The sequence below is a fragment of the Scyliorhinus canicula genome, chromosome 9, assembly GCF_902713615.1.
Source record: "Scyliorhinus canicula chromosome 9, sScyCan1.1, whole genome shotgun sequence".
NCBI classification, from domain to species: domain Eukaryota; kingdom Metazoa; phylum Chordata; class Chondrichthyes; order Carcharhiniformes; family Scyliorhinidae; genus Scyliorhinus; species Scyliorhinus canicula.
The window spans coordinates 104,047,309-104,063,387 of record NC_052154.1 but is presented as its reverse complement, the minus strand read 5'-3'; the positions used below and the strand labels follow the sequence as shown (position 1 = coordinate 104,063,387).

Genomic DNA, 16,079 nt, shown 5'->3' with positions numbered 1-16,079 from the left:
CTGGTTGCCTCATTTTAGGAAGGATGTGGAAGCTTTGGAAAAGGTGCAAAGAAGATTTACCAGGATGTTGCCTGGAATGGAGAGTAGGTCATACGAGGAAAGGTTGAGGGTGCTAGGCCTTTTCTCATTAGAACAGAGAAGGATGAGGGGCGACTTGATAGAGGTTTATAAGATGTTTAGGGGAATAGATAAAGTAGACAGTCAGAGACTTTTTTCCCCGGGTGGAACACACCATTACAAGGGGACATAAATTTAAGATAAATGGTGGAAGATATAGAGGGGATGTCAGAGGTAGGCTCTTTACCCAGAGAGTAGTGGGGGCATGGAATGCACTGCCTGTGGAAGTAGTTGAGTCGGAAACATTAGGGACCTTCAAGCGGCTATTGGATAGGTACATGGATTAGGGTAGAATAATGGAGTGTAGGTTAACTTCTTAAGGGCAGCAGGGTAGCATTGTGGATAGCGCAATTGCTTCACAGCTCCAGGGTCCCAAGTTCGATTTCGACTTGGGTCACTATCTGTGTGGAGTCTGCACATCCTCCACGTGTGTGCGTGAGTTTCCTCCGGGTACTCCGGTTTCCTCCCACAGTCCAAAGCTGTGCAGGTTGGGTGGATTGGCCATGAAAAATTGCCCTTAGTGTCCAAAATTCTATGATTAACCTAGGACAAAAGTTCGGCACAACATCGTGGGCCGAAGGGCCTGTTCTGTGCTGTATTTCTCTATCTATATCATGGCTCGAATGGAACAATGGTCTGCTGATATAACTATTCCCAAAACCCCATCCCACCCTCCACCCAGACACATAGTGGAAAGGGGAGGGGAAAGTTTCAAAAATAACCGGGATTAAGAGATATGAGAGAGTTCTTTGCTGGTAACGGTCTATGTAGCTAGCGATTTTTCTCCTGCTGTCTGCAACAAAAACTGAGGCTGTAGAATACTCTTTTTGCAGCAGATTCTCGATCCACTCTGCCTTTCAACTGTCCGCCTGGTCTCTGTACAGAGATTATAGCTGCATGGTGAAGAGTGTTCACAGACTGGGCTTTTCCTTGTCATTCAGATGGAGGATTAAGCTGTTACAGGCCTGGTGGGAGAAACTGCTTGCAGCCTTTTAAACCTTCATCCTAATGCACGAGAGTGTGTTGGTAATTTGAAATAAGGCTCTTTGGTTGTCCGTGATCGCCTGGTTAAAGTTTGCGAATATAGTGGTTTCTTTCACAGGTCTGGCTGGAAACCTCTTAACTCACCAGACAGAGAGTTGAGAGAGAGTTTTAAAATTATCCCATGCCTCGATCATTCTCAGAACTGTGGACAAAATGGAGCTCGCCGCATGACCTGCCTTTCTTCCAGAACGTTCTGGATAATTCCACCAATCACAAGCAATAACAGGAGATGCCCCAGATTTTCAGACATACTAATTGGCTGCTTGCCGTGTCCATCGAGCTGACATCACAGCTGTGCCACAGCGCATAAAGGGGAGATGTGGGATCAGTCCAAATGGCAGCTTGTAGCAGTGGGGATTTCCGTTCAAAACCAAAAGGCAGTGATTTTAAAACCAGCTGGCAGGACAGGCAATAAAAGGATGCAAGGATTGGACGAGGAGTGTTTCCGGTTGGACCAAATTGACCACGGTCTGCAGTTTAAAATGAAACTGCAACATTACAGGGGCAGGGATTGAAAAGGGAAACTCAAAAGAGACAAAGATTTAACAAGTTCCTTACATCATCCCTGCTCGCACCAAGCTCTTTTGTCTCTGTAATTAACCATCACTGCTCCCACCAAACTATCCACTTGTGTGTTTCTTCTCTTCGCAGTCTAGGGGTGCGCTGGAGTCCCCCTTTGAGGTGGGACTGGAGGAGCTCATGTGGGGCCAGAGATGCCCACAGGGGGGATATATTGGAGCCGTGGGGGGGTATTGGGCAGACCGGTGGAGGCCACGGTGTGTGGAAATGCTTTACCTTGTGATGGTTTTCGTAACGTTTCTTTCTCTTCTAGCTGGGACAGTGATGTTCGAATACGGAATGCGTCTTGGGCGGGAGGTTCGCACTCTGGATGGGCTGCAGAAACAAGTAAATTGTTACCTAGTGGGAATAAATTGCCTGCGACAAATCCGACCGGAATATGCCTGGATTGTACGGCCTGCAGCAGGAGCTATGGTATGAAAGCACGTTTTAGCACTCTCTTCTTTGTGGGATGACAGAGTTTCAGTGTCAGCTGGTGAGAGCACCTGAAATTCTGGTATCTGGAGTTCTAGCTGCTGGGTGACCTGGGGAGATGTGAGCAGCTTGTGAGTCTGTGCATGCTCCATGTTAAATTTGGACGACTTGTCTTCAGTCTAGGTAAGGGAAGGACTCACTTTGTGAGAGTGGGTTGCAGGCACCTTCATCCTAATGCACAGCGGGTGTTGGTAATTTGAAATAAAGCTCTCTGCATTGTCTGTGATCGCCTCACTTCAGGTCCCGGATATAGTTCTGGAGAGGGCTTGTTTTGTATATAGATTTTCAAAACATATTTGACGAAGTACCACATGGTAGACTTGTGAGAAAAGCTACAGCCCATGGGTTAATGGAAAGTGCCAGTGTGGATATAAAATTGGCTAAGAGGAAAAATCCGAGACTGGTGGTGAACTGGGGGGAAATGTGTGGTGATGTCTGCCACGTTGAATTTCTGGCTACTCTTTTGGATGTATATTAATGATCTGGCATCATTTCACAGTTTGTGTATGACACAAAGCTCAGAAATGTAGTAATGAAGAAAATAGTAGACAGACTGATGAAATAAGCAGTTATACAGTAGATAAAATTTAAGACGTGTAAAATGAGCAGAGGTAAAACAAACTAAATTATTTAGTTTTAAAGTGGTTGCAGGAACAGAGAACTATGAATGTACAAATCAATGAGTATACCCACCTAAACCGAGGTGTCTGTTTCTAAAAGAAAACATGGGGAGGGGAGGGGGTCGGGTTCACCCGACAGCTGCGTTTTCGGGCGCAGTGCGCCCCCGCTGGCGGGGGAATTTGTTGACAGACATCTTTACCGTGCTCTCCCTGCTAATAGGTTTTGGCTAGAATTAAAGGCTATAATGGTTAATACAGTGTAGCCCTCTGGAACACACTGGTTGTTGTCTTTTCTGTGGCACTGAATCGTGTTTAAACCTTTCTCCCTGCTTTAACAGTATGAGCGTCCTGGGGCATCACCAAAGAGGAATCATGACGGCGAACACACTGTCACACAAAGTAAGTCACGTTGCTTTGTTTCACTCCTTGAGGCTGCAAATCAAAGGAAGCTGGTTAAATTCTGTGAAGTATCTCATGTCAGCGTTGGGGAAACTAATGGAGAAAGTTCTGAAGGAGAGAATCTACCTCCATTTGAGAGGCAAGGTTTGATCAGGAATAGTCAGCATGGCTTTGTCAGAGGGAGGTCATGTCCAACAAACTTGATTCAATTTTTTGAGCACGTGACTAAGTGTATTTGAGGGTAGTGTAGTTGATGTAGTTTACATGGATTTCAGCAAAGCATTTGACAAGGTCCCACATGGGAGACATATACAGAAGGCAAATGCACATGGGATACAGGGGAACTTGATAAGGTGGATGCAAAGCTGGCTGAGCTGTAGGAAACAGAGGGTGATGACAGATTGTTGCTTTAGTGACTGGAAGCGAGTGATGTACCACAGGGATCTGTGCTGGGTCCCCTATTATTTGTCATTTATACAAATGACTTAGATGACTATGTGGGGGTGGGGCGGGGGGGGGGGAAGGATCAGTAAGTTTGCGGATAACACAAATATAGGCCGGGTGGTTAACAGTGAGGCTGAGAGTCTGTTACAGGAAGATATAGACAGGATGGTTAAATGGGCAGAAAAATAGCAGAATGGAATTTAATCCTGAAAAGTGTGAGGTGTTACACTTTGGAAGGAGCAATTTGGCAAGGAAATATTCAATGAATGGCACCACATTGGGAAGTCCTGAGGAACAAAGAGACCATGGTGTGTTTGTAAATAGATCTCTGAAGGAAGAAGGGCAGGCTAATAGGGTGGTGAAAAGGGCATTTGGTACACTTGCTTTTATCAATCGTGGCACAGATTACAAAAGCAAGAAAGTCATGTGGAGTTACATTGAACATTGGTGAGGCCACCAGCTGGAGTACTGTGTGCAATTCTAGTGTCACATTATAGGAAGGATGTGAATGCACTGGAGCGGGTGCAAAAGCATTTCACCAGGATGTTGCCTGGGACGGAGCTTTTAAGTTATGAAGAGAGGTTGGATAGGCTTGGGTTGTTGAGCAGAGAAGACTGAGGGACGACCTGATTGAGGTTTACAAGATTATGAGGGGCATGGACAGGATGGATAGGAACAGTTGTTCCCCTTAGTTGAAGGATCGGTTACAAGGGGATCAAGTTCAAGGTGAGGGACGGGAGGTTCAGGGGGGTTTGAGGAAAAACCTTTTTACCCAAAGGATGGTGACACTCTGAAGCACACTGCCTGGGAGGGTGACAGAGGCGGGGTTTCCTCATATCCTTTAAAAATTACCTGGATGAGCACTTGGTACGTCTTAACATTTGAGGCTATGGGCCAAGTGTTGGCAAATGGGATAAGGATTGGCAGATCAGGTGCCTTCATGTGGTGGTTCAGGCTCGGTGGGTAAAACGGCCTTTCTGCATTGTATTTTTCTGTGATAAAGCATCTGACAGAATATGATGTCTTGTGGAATTTTTTTAATTTTCCAATCAAGGGACAATTGACTGGCGAGTCCACCTATCCTGCACATCTTTGGGTTCTGGCCCTTTGATCCCATTTCATGATGACTACTTTCTAACCATTGAAAGCAGGTTGCTGAGACCTACTCCGACCTATTCACATTGCCCTCTGTTATCGGCTGTTGACTGTCTCTGATGGAAACTCATCAACTTGCCCTCTTGTCGTTTTTCCTAAGTCCGGTGCAATATCCACATTCTGGGAGCACTGTTCGTGACGGCTGTTTAGGTCACTAAATTACATCACATTGAGTTTGTTGCCTCCATAGTTTATTTTCCCTCTCCCATTCCTTCAGCAGGAATCAGTATTTCATTGGTACCTTTAGCTGCAGAATTCACCAACCTGAGATCATTTCCAGTTGGTGATTTACCCAAATGGACTGAAGAGTGCTTTAAACATACAAGCATGTAAACAACATGTGAAACCGGTTACATAACTGTAATAAGAGAAAGTATTGGAAATACTCAATCTGTTGAGGAAAAGAGTTAATGGCGTGATTCTCTGGAAAAAATTCTAAGCGAGCGAGAGTTGTCGCGAGCTTCCCGTTGCTCGGCCCAGCGAGGCCGACAACGCTCATCAACGTTAATTGGCCCACTTAAAGAAGCCTCACTGGCTTCTCGCACAAATAATGCCTCGCCAGCTGGTTCGCTGGAACAGCGCTCGCCATCCCCCTGCTAATAAGGTTGAGCAGCACTTCAGCAGCACTTGCTCGGCCAACCCCAGCCAGCTCACAATTATGGCGCTGAGGAGACCAGCCCCAGATTCGGGGGTGCTGACCTAGGAAGGAGACTCCTAGACACGGTGGAGGCCAGGACGGCCCCAGGGAGTAAGCCACAAGGCAGCCTGGCACGAGGTGGTGGCAGCTGTGAGCTCGGGAATGTGTGGAGGCCAGGAGGAATGGCCTCCAGTGTGGGGAAAAAAGGTCAACAGCCTACAATGGGCAGCATGACTGAGTAGAAACCCCCCCACCCCCACCACCTCCCTCAAGGGAGCATCCACCCCTCTTCCCCCTTCAACTTGACAATCAACACCTCCTTCGAGAGCATGCCCTGGAGGTGACTGGGGTGGCCGAGGACAGGCCGGTCACCCACGCAGAGACTGGTGGATGCCGCAGAGGTGAGGAACCATCGGGCTCCACCCAGGGGACCTGTCAAACGTGAGCTGGTGTATTGCCTTACTGACTGACCCATCCCTCCCACTGACCATATGTCCAATCTCCCTCAGGTCCTCCAGCCGACGGTGCCGGTCCATCCGAGGCAGCACCCTCTGCAGTCTCCCATGAGACCACCTCGGGAGAGACCTCTGCGGATGCCACCGTTACAGTCGCGGCACAGCTGTCATCCCCCAGCCTCCAACAGCACAGGTACACACACCTCTGTGAGACATGTTAGTGGACTGGCTCTGGGGGGAAACAACGTGAGCAACAGACTGCTGCTGATGCACGTCAGGTGGAGGCAGGAACTCCAGGTGAGACAGCAGTCAGAGGGCTGCTGGATCCCAGGACCCTACTGGGTCTCAGCCTGATCCTGAGCCTGTGGTACAGAGGTACCCAGAGCTGATGGAGACGATAGGGAGCAGCCGGGACATTCAGTGGGAGATGTCCGCGTCACTCCAGCAGATCCATAGCCACTTGGAGAAGTCCCAGAGACTACGGGCCAACAGGAGATGTTGCCAGCAATGAATAGCACCAAGGCCAACACTGCTAGGGTGGCGACCGCAGTGGAGAGCCTGGTGCATGACGTCAGCACCATTCGGGAAGGTGTTCAAGGCGTCACGCAGTCGGTGACGGCCATAGCGGAGGGTCTCAGCAGAATGTCTGACTCTGGGCTATGTCACCCTGTTCTAGGCTGACCTTGATGAGGTTCTGTGGGACATGTCCCAGTTGCAGGTGGCCATTGCCGAGATGCTGCAGAGCATGTCCCAGTCACTGAGGTGCATTGCCGAGGGCATCAACGCGATGGTGCAGACTATGGGAAACCGCCAGGGCTGGCAGAGCCAGATGATGCAGGGGTAGCCGGGACTTGAACCAACTAACCCTCCGTCCCAAGGTGAACCCCAGAGCCCTATGGGCACTGACCAGGAATAGGGGCCGCTGGGTGCCAATCTGGACCCGTCCCATGGAGTGGCGTCAGTGGCCACCAGTTCGCCTGAGTTGCACCCCTCCGAGGAGGCCGCGTCACAGCTGTACATAAGAACTTAGGAGTAGGCCATCTGGCCCCTCGAGCCTGCGCCGCCATTCAATTAGATCACGGCTGATCTTTTGTGGACTCAGCTCCACTTTCCGGCCCGAACACCATAATCCTTAATCCCTTTATTCTTCAAAAAACTATCTATCTATATCTTAAAAAACATTTAATGAAGGAGCCTCAACTGCTTCACTGAGCAAGGAATTCCATAGATTCACAACCCTTTGGGTGAAGAAGTTCCTCCAAACTCAGTCCTAAATCTACTTCCCCTTATTTTGAGGCTATGCCCCCTAGTTCTGCTTTCACCCGCCAGTGGAAACAATCTGCCCGCATCTATCCTATCTATTTCCTTCATAATTTTATATGTTTCTATAAGATCCCCACTCCTTCTAAATTCCAACGAGTACAGTCCCAGTCTACTCAACCTCTCCTCGTAATCCAACCTCTTCGGCTCTGGGATTCACCCAGTGAATCTCCTCTGCATACCCTCCAGCGCCAGTACGTCCTTTCTCAGGTAAGGAGACCAAAACTGAACACAATACTCCAGGTGTGGCCTCACTAACACCTTATACAATTGCAGCATAACCTCCCTAGTCTTAAACTCCATCCCTCTAGCAATGAAGGACAAAACTCCATTTGCAGCCTTAATCACCTGTTGCACCTGTAAACCAACTTTCTGGGACTCATGCACTAGGACACCCAGGTCTCTCTGCACAGCAGCATGTTTTAATATTTTATCATTTAAATAATAATCCCTTTTGCTGTTATTCCTACCAAAATGGATAACCTCACATTTGCCAACATTGTATTCCATCTGCCAGACCCCAGCCCATTCACTTAACTTATCCAAATCCCTCTGCAGACTTCCGGTATCCTCTGCACTTTTTGCTTTACCACTTTGTGTCGTCTGCAATCTTGGACACATTGCCCTTGGTCCCCAATTCCAAATCATCTATGTAAATTGTGAACAATTGTGGGCCTGACACGGATCCCTGAGGGACACCACTAGCTACTGATTGCCAACCAGCGAAACACCCATTAATCCCCACTCTTTACTTTCTATTAATTAACCAATCCTCTATCCATGCTACTACTTTACCCTTAATGCCATGCTTCTTTATCTTATGCAGCAACCTTTTGTGTGGTACCTTGTCAAAAGTTTTCTGTAAATCCAAATATACCACATCTATTGGCTCCTTGTTATCTACCGCACTGGTAATGTCCTCAAACGATTCCACTAAATTCGTTAGGCAGGACCTGCCCTTTATGAACCCATGCTGCGTCTGCCCAATGGGACAATTTCCATCCAGATGCCTCGCTATTTCTTCCTTGATGATAGATTCCAGCATCTTCCCTACTACCGAAGTTAAGCTAACTGGCCTATAATTACCCACTTTCTGCCTACCTCCTTTTTTTAAACAGTGGTGTCACGTTTGCTAATTTCCAATCCGCCGGGACCACCCCAGAGTCTAGTGAATTTTGGTAAATTATCACTAGTGCATTTGCAATTTCCCTAGCCATCTCTTTTTTTTAGCACTCTGGGATGCATTCCAAGAGGGCCAGGAGACTTGTCTACCTTTAGCCCCATTAGTTTGCCCATCACTACCTCCATAGTTATAACAATCATCTCCAGGTCCTCACCCATCATAGCCTCATTTATATCAGTCACTGGCATGTTATTTGTGTCTTCCACTGTGAAGACCGACCCAAAAAATCTGTTCAGTTCCTCAGCCATTTCCTCATCTCCCATTATTAAATCTCTCTTCTCATCCTCAGTCTAAAGGACCAATATTTACCTTAGCCACTCTTTTTTGTTTTATATGTTTGTAGAAATTTTTACCATCTGTTTTTATATTCTGAGCAAGCTTCTTATAATCTATCTTACTCTTCTTTATAGCTTTTTTAGTAGCTTTCTGTTGCCCCCCAAATATTTTCCAGTCCTCTAGTCTCCCACCAATCTTTGCCACTTTGTATGCTTAATGAGTGCCGGCGACAGGTGAGTCGGGGCCCCCAGAGGACACCCACCATGGACATTGAAGGCCAAGGGGCGAGGTAATCAGCTGGCTGCCTCCACCTCAGATGTGCATCCTGGGGAAACACAAAGACATAGTGGTAGAACTATGAAGACAACGCACTTTGAGGATCACCGAGGGCACCGGGAGAGGGTGGGATAGCTGGAGGGGGGTGGCGGCACCATGCGGAGTGTGGGGACTTGTGTTACACATTAAACACCCTGGTGCACAACCACTATGATGCTTCTGTCACTTTCTCCTGCAATGCGGGCCAACCACCGAACCTCTGGCCCATCTCTCCAGGCATCCCCCCCCCACCCAGGCACACCGCATGCAGGTGATGGGTGTGAGCGAGCACTCAGCAGACAGGCAGGGGTCAGACTATGGCATAGATTGAGGATCACTGGTGCTCAGCTCTCTGCAGGTTATCATCACCCCCCTGCCTTCAACGGTGGCCCACTAACGGTGTCGACACAGTCCCAGCACACTGGAGTGATGTGACACATACCTTGGGAGGGTGGGAAATGGGATGGGTAGTGACGGACCAGGCTATATCCTAAGTGAAGTGGGTGAGTATGAGGGCCTCCCTGGCCCTCATACTTACCGTTGCCGCCTGTTCTGCAGCCTCCTGGACATCCGGTTCCTCCCCGGCCTCGTTCACCAGCCTGTGCTGGTCCGGCACCTCCCCATCGTCCTTGTACTCCTCCTCGGAGATGGCCACATGTTCCTCATCACCAACTTCCAACATGTCGCCCTGCTCCTGTGCAAGGTTGTGGAGGACACAGCAGATCACCACAAATTGGACGACCCTCCGGGTGGTGTACTGGAGAGCACCACCAGTGCAGTCAAGGCATCAGAACCTACTCTTGAGGAGTCCGATGCTCCGCTCAATCAACGCCTGGGTGGCCATATGGGCCTCGTTTGTTTAATAAATTTAGAGTACCCAGTTCATTTTTTCCAATTAAGGGGCAATTTAGCGTGGCTAATCCACCTACCTTGCACATCTTTGGGTTGTGGGGGCGAAGCCCACGCAAACACGGGGAGAATGTGCAAACTCAACACGGGCAGTGACCCAGAGCCGGGGTCAAACCTGGGACCTCGGCACCGTGAGGCAGCGCAGCTAACCCACTGCCACCGTACTGCCACTTATGTGCCTCGTTTTACCGGATCACCCGCCTCCGTGCTGACGTCATTAACCAGGTCCTCAGTGGATATTCCTTATCCCCCCCAGGAGCCACCCGTCCATCCTGGGTGGACCTTGAAGAGGGCGGGGATGACTGACTGCCCGAGGATGTAGTTGTCGTGTACACTCCCGGGAAGTGTGTACACACGTGCATTATCTCATCTGGTGATTGCACATGAGCTGTACGTTGAGGGAGTGGAACCCCTTTCGGTTAACATAGGGCACCCCCAGGTGGCCCGATGAGCACAGGGCAGCATGCGTGCCCCTGGACCTGGGGCATCCCAGCGATGGCGGAGAAACCTGCTGCCTGGGCATTTTGCTGAACTTGGTCTCGGTGTCAAAGACAAGCTAGTGTTCTGCTCGGTCAAACAGGGCATTTGCATCTGTGGCCTGAGATGCCACACAGATCGCCGCGAGAGCCCTGGGATGATCCCAAGGCGTAAACGTTCAGGGCTGTGGTGACATTGACAGTCACCAGGAGTGGGGGGTCATCTCCTCCACATGGTGCCAGGTCCGCGAGGACATGACACAGGTGCCGCACCGTCTCCTTGTTGAGACGGAACCTCCTGCACAAGGGCTTTCTGTCATCTGTTCAAAGAACCAGCGACGCCACTACACCCTGGGCCGTCGTGGGACTCCCCTTCTGGGTTCCTCCCTGGCCAAAAGGGTGGCCTCGGTGTGAGGTGGGTCCCTGCACGTGGCCGCCAAACCGAACATCTGCAGACTTTGCTGCCGCCACCTCCTGTGTCTGGTTGCATTGCCTGGCAGCAGCAACACTAGGGCAACTTATACAGCCAATATCCCTGCCACAGCATTCAATATCTAAGGAATTGGGACAGGGTGTTAGACTGACAAACACCGGTGGCTCACCCTGGGACTCTCCATTCCCCCATTAATCCCCCAACCAGGAATGCAGCGGGACCCCTTACCGGACCCCAGACCATGTAACCCGGACACCTGCTTGTAATGTCACCTGGATCGGGCGCTGGTCCCCACCCCGTGGCACTCGCCCACTCTCTGGCAGTGAATGCATCCCCGGAGCTGTGCCCCATCCCCTGGGTGTTTGGATGTGTGGTGTTGTCTCCCGCAGTTTTCAGGCACAGTGTCCAGGCATCATGGTCTGATTGGGATGCAAGGCAGTGACTCCCACATGCTGCATGGCCCACCCATCCAGGGGGATCCACTTGGGTTGTGTGAAGTGCTCACTTAACCACGATTGCCAATTCCCTATTAGCAAAAGCCATGGACAGCACGGTGGCACAGTGATTAGCACTGCTGCCCCACGATGTCGACGACCCGGGTTCGATCCTGGCCACAGATCACTGTCCATGTGGAGTTTGCACATTCTCCCCGTGTCTCTTGGGTCTCACCCCCAATAACCCAAAGATGTGTCGGGTAGGTGAATTGGTGACGCTAAATTGCCCCAATCTCTCCCCCCCCCCCCCCCCCCCCCAATCCCCCGCGTCTCTTCCCCCTTCTCACCTTCCCATGGCAGCCTCCAACCCCCGCCGAACACAGGGGCAGTAAGCTGAAAGCCCCCGGACTCTCTGCTTGTGAGCAAAGATGGCTACTCACCACCTCGGCTGCCCATAGAAGCCCTTCCTCCAGGTTCCCATTTTTAAAAATCGGCAATAGCGTGACCACTTGCTAGGGAGGCCGCTGAATGACTGGGGGCTGCTGGGTATGGGTGGCTCTCGTTTATTGTATGGAAATAGGGCTTAAGTGGTGATAATTGATTTCTCTCCTCGGCGAGATCCCAATTTACCCTACAGGAGCGGCCCGGTTGCATCGCAAACTGTTTGACACCTGACGTGTTCTCGGTTTTAGCCTCTTCCACTATTCACCGACCTCGTTTCGGTTGAGCGAGAGCGTAACGGGGCCAGAGAATTGCGCCCAATGTTCAGTTTGAATCTGACTCTTCAGGGCAGGTTTCATGAGATGTGGGTGTTGCCGGCTGGGCCAGCATTTAAGGCCCATCCTTCATTGTCCTTGAACTAAGAGGCTTGCTTGGCTATTTCAGAAGGCATTTAAGAGGCAAACACATTCCTGTAAATCTGGAGTGGCATGTAGGCCAGACAAAGGATTGCTTGAATTATCGTCAACAGGGAGGGAGATATTTTACTGCTTCCAGCTCCCCTCGATCTCTAGTCAGTAGTAACATGGTTGAATGCGTTGATGTCCCCCACCCAGAGTACATTCTGTGCCCTTGCTACTTTCAGTGCTTCTTCCAATTAGTGTTCAAGGTGGAGGAATTCTGATTCATCAGCTGAGCTGGTGGGTGGGAGTGGGCAGTAGGTGGTAATCAGCAAGAGGTTTCTTTGTCCATGTTTGACCTGATACCATGAGACTTAATGGGTCTGGAGCCAATGTTGAGGTTTCCCAGGGCAACCCTCTCCAGTCTGTTATGTCACTGTGCCACCTCTTGCGGGGTCAATCCTGCTGGTGGGACAGGACATGCCCAAGGATGGTGATAGTGGTGTCTGGGACATTATAAGGTATGACTGTCTGTTGCTTGTCTAGTCTGTGGGAGATCTCCCATTTTGGAACAATTGCTAAGGTAATGAGAACTTTGCAAGGTCGACAGTGCATGGTGTGTCTTCAAAGTTTCTGGTGCCTGGCTCATTGCTGGGCGATCTGTTCAGTTTTATTTTTATTTTACTGTAATGGTTGTGATACAACTGAGTGGCTTGTTTGGCCATTTCAGAGGGCAGTTAAGAGTCAACCACATTGCTGTGGGTCTGCAGTCACATGTCAGCCAGACTGGTGTTATGACCAGTCCCCAGGCGAGGTTCTCTGATTGTGTTATCCTGGGTGAGGAGGTCTGACATGGCGCTCATTCTTTATTCAATCTCCTTGGTTTGTCACAACAAGATTAATTTTAAAAGGATCCGTTCCCTTGTGGATATCTTTTCCCAGCCCAATATTTATGTTTCAAACGGAGCCAATTTAACCAGGCTTTCTTGAGTTTAAGAAAGAGTTTAAGCTCATTAGCTACTAAATGCGCGAAAAAGGATAAAAGAGATCCATATGCATTCACACAGATTAGAAATGAGAATAGTCCAAAAGAAACATACGAATCAGTCCTTGACTTGTCTGTGAAGAGTTGATGGTGGAATGTTGCAGTTATTGCAATTTGTGATTCCAGCAGCGCTGGACGAGTCAGTTTGAGATTCTAGTATTTTGCAGTTTGCCCTGCTTCCTTTTCAGCTGGGGCTTTGTTGACTGGGCTTGCTTCAGCAATCAGAGAGAGAATTACCTGCAAAAAAAGTTTGCATATATCTGCTGCTGCTGTCTTTCCTCTTGTGTCAGGCGCTGACACATCCAACACTATTTGACTCCGAGCTGGCTTTTATCCCAGTCTTTGTATATTCCTCATGGGAGCCGGTTTAGCTCAGTTTGCGGGACAGCTGGTTTCTGAGGCAGCGAGAACAATAGCGTTGGTTAAATTCCCGTAATAGCTAAGGTTATTCATGAAGGCCCCGCCTTCTCTACCTTGTACCTTGCCTGAGGTGTGGTGATTGTTAGGTTAAATCATCACTAATCAGCTCTTCTCCCTCAAAAGGAAAAGCAGCTTATGGTCATCTGGAATTATGCCGACTTTATTCACTGTACATTCCTGGAAGGCTAAAATTCACATACCGTCTGGGACGGTGCTCACTGGATATCATTCCTGCTGAGATGATATTAAGTTCCCATTATCTACACAGGAGATGACAGTTTCTGCATGGTCTTTGGGCTTTTGATGTGTCCTTGTCTTGGAAACAAAGGTGTGATTCCATCCATCAGCAATTCAGCCAGTGACAGAATTTACATCTTTGGCTTGCATGACCACAGGTCTTATTTCAGGAGTTCGGTGTGTCTGAGAAGTTTGGGGTTTTCTCCATCATGGCACCGGTAAGGGAGGAAGATTTCCATTCCTAAAGGACATTAATGAACTAGATTGTGTTTACATCTATCCAGTAGTTTCACGTCAGGGGGGTGATGAGGGCTGGTGGAGAGACTGACTTTGGAAACCACCTGTGTGGAATTGCCCATGTCACTGTTTAATGTGTGGTTGCAGTTTGCCAACAGATTGATATCGTGGAACTGAAGAATTTAGAGAAGGAGTTTGTGTTGGCGCGTACACGACTACTACTTGCAAAACATGACCCTGCCTCCGCAGCAATAGCAGGTGAGAAGGAGAAAATGGGAATAATCCCAATGTGACTTGTTGGGATTGAGGTTCAGTTATGTGATGACCCTGGTTAATTGTTGAAAGGAGAAAATTCTGCATCTGCAAGCATGCTAAAGCGATTTTCAGCTTTAATTATTCTCCTATGAATAGTGGAACATGAATACTGGAGTGTGCGAATGTCAGTGCTTAATTTATTTTCAGTAACTTCCCATCCTTCCAGTTGGGACCTAGTGCTCCTTCCTATACAAAGCTCATTTGATGCGTAATAAACCCCAGCCTAATCTTTGCCTCACTTAATCCCAGTGTAGGTCTCCATCGCCCAAAATCTGAGGGATCAAGATCATATTAGCAATCCCGGGTTGAGACTAACCAATCTCAGGTGGAATGTGAGACTATCCTGGTCTGTGTTAGATCACAAGCTCACAGTCTACAGTCAGGATATAAAAGGTTTGTTGTAAAGATTTGGCTATCACTGCCAAGGCCAGCATTTATTGGCCAACCCTACTTGCTCTGTACAACTGAATGGCCTGTTCTGGGGATTTATGGAGTGAGCCATTGGGGAAAAGTGAAGTTGTCTATAGAATTGAACAAATCAGAACAGTACGTTTCCTTCCCTAATGATCTTCCCTGAGCCACTTTATTCTTGTGTTTTCAAAATCTTAATTCAAATTGGTGTGATTTGAACTTGCATTCTCCAAGTTATTAGGCCAATGATGTGCTCCCTCAGTGCTGAGTTGGTAAATCTCTAGTGTTTTGTGTTGAAGCCTTGTTTAAATGTTGGGGATGAAGCTGTACATTGAGCCTGCTTGTTCTGTATTTAACCCTCCATTCTATTGCAGGGAGTGCCTCTGCTGAGGAGATGGTGGCCTTACTTGTTCAAGTGGGACTCTTTGATGTTGCTGTCTCCTTGTGTCAAACCTTCAAACTCTCATTGACCCCTATCTTTGAGGGGCTCTCTTTCAAGTAAGTATGTCATTTCTTGTAAGTACAGCACACAGTTCATAGCACCTCCTTCCCCTTGGGCAGAATTCAAATCAGATTATCTAAATCAGTGGAAGACTGTGTCTTGAACTGAAGATGTCACTCTATGGATGGAGTGGGGGGATGGGGGCTGTACTGGTGGCATATTCTGCTGGTTAGGTCCGCCATGATATATGTGCTATAGTGTATTATTATTATGCATCTCCTTATTTAAATCTATTGCTGGTGTTATTAGTAAGAGCTGCAAATCCATTCATTGTTGTTACCTGTGTCTGTTCAATTTTAACTGCCGTTAGTTCTAATTGTATTCTTGTTGTTCTTATTTTGATATTTAGCTAGTTGCTCTTGTTTTTGAGCCCATACTGCTACTTTAAACTTCATTATTTTTATATATTAAAGAAGATTAATTTTATTTATTAACGATGTGTTTTAACTACCTTTTTGTGGTCAAGTTACCACATCTTGTTTGGTGAGGTGAATAAAATAAATTCGAGTTTCGATACTTTCTACACCAGTTTTGCTAAGTTTACTGATGGAAGATACGTTAGCAGCACCATGGGTATGATTGGGTCCATCAGTGACTATATGGAAGAGAACAAGAACTGGGCTGAGTATGTGGAAAGAGTGGATCACTTTTTCTTGGCAAATGTGCCCACAGATGAGGCTAGAAAGCTGGACTTCCAGTGGAGGCATGTCGGCGGAAGTCGCACATTGGATAGCTCCTGCTCGAGGGTCAATTTTTTTGGAACTTATCGCTCGGTCCCAGGGGCAATTTTTAAACGAACAGTT

General features: G+C 48.3%; 1 protein-coding gene across 1 annotated transcript in view; it reads left to right on the top strand.

Moving 5' to 3' along the window:
- nup160 (nucleoporin 160) overlaps positions 1 to 16,079 on the top strand; it is a 123,027-nt gene that overhangs the window by 96,372 nt on the left and 10,576 nt on the right. The window contains exons 28-31 of the mRNA XM_038807352.1: positions 1,994 to 2,154; positions 3,173 to 3,233; positions 14,196 to 14,306; positions 15,149 to 15,272. Of these exons, the coding sequence (XP_038663280.1) occupies positions 1,994 to 2,154; positions 3,173 to 3,233; positions 14,196 to 14,306; positions 15,149 to 15,272 (457 nt within the window). The remainder of the gene's footprint in view (positions 1 to 1,993; positions 2,155 to 3,172; positions 3,234 to 14,195; positions 14,307 to 15,148; positions 15,273 to 16,079) is intronic.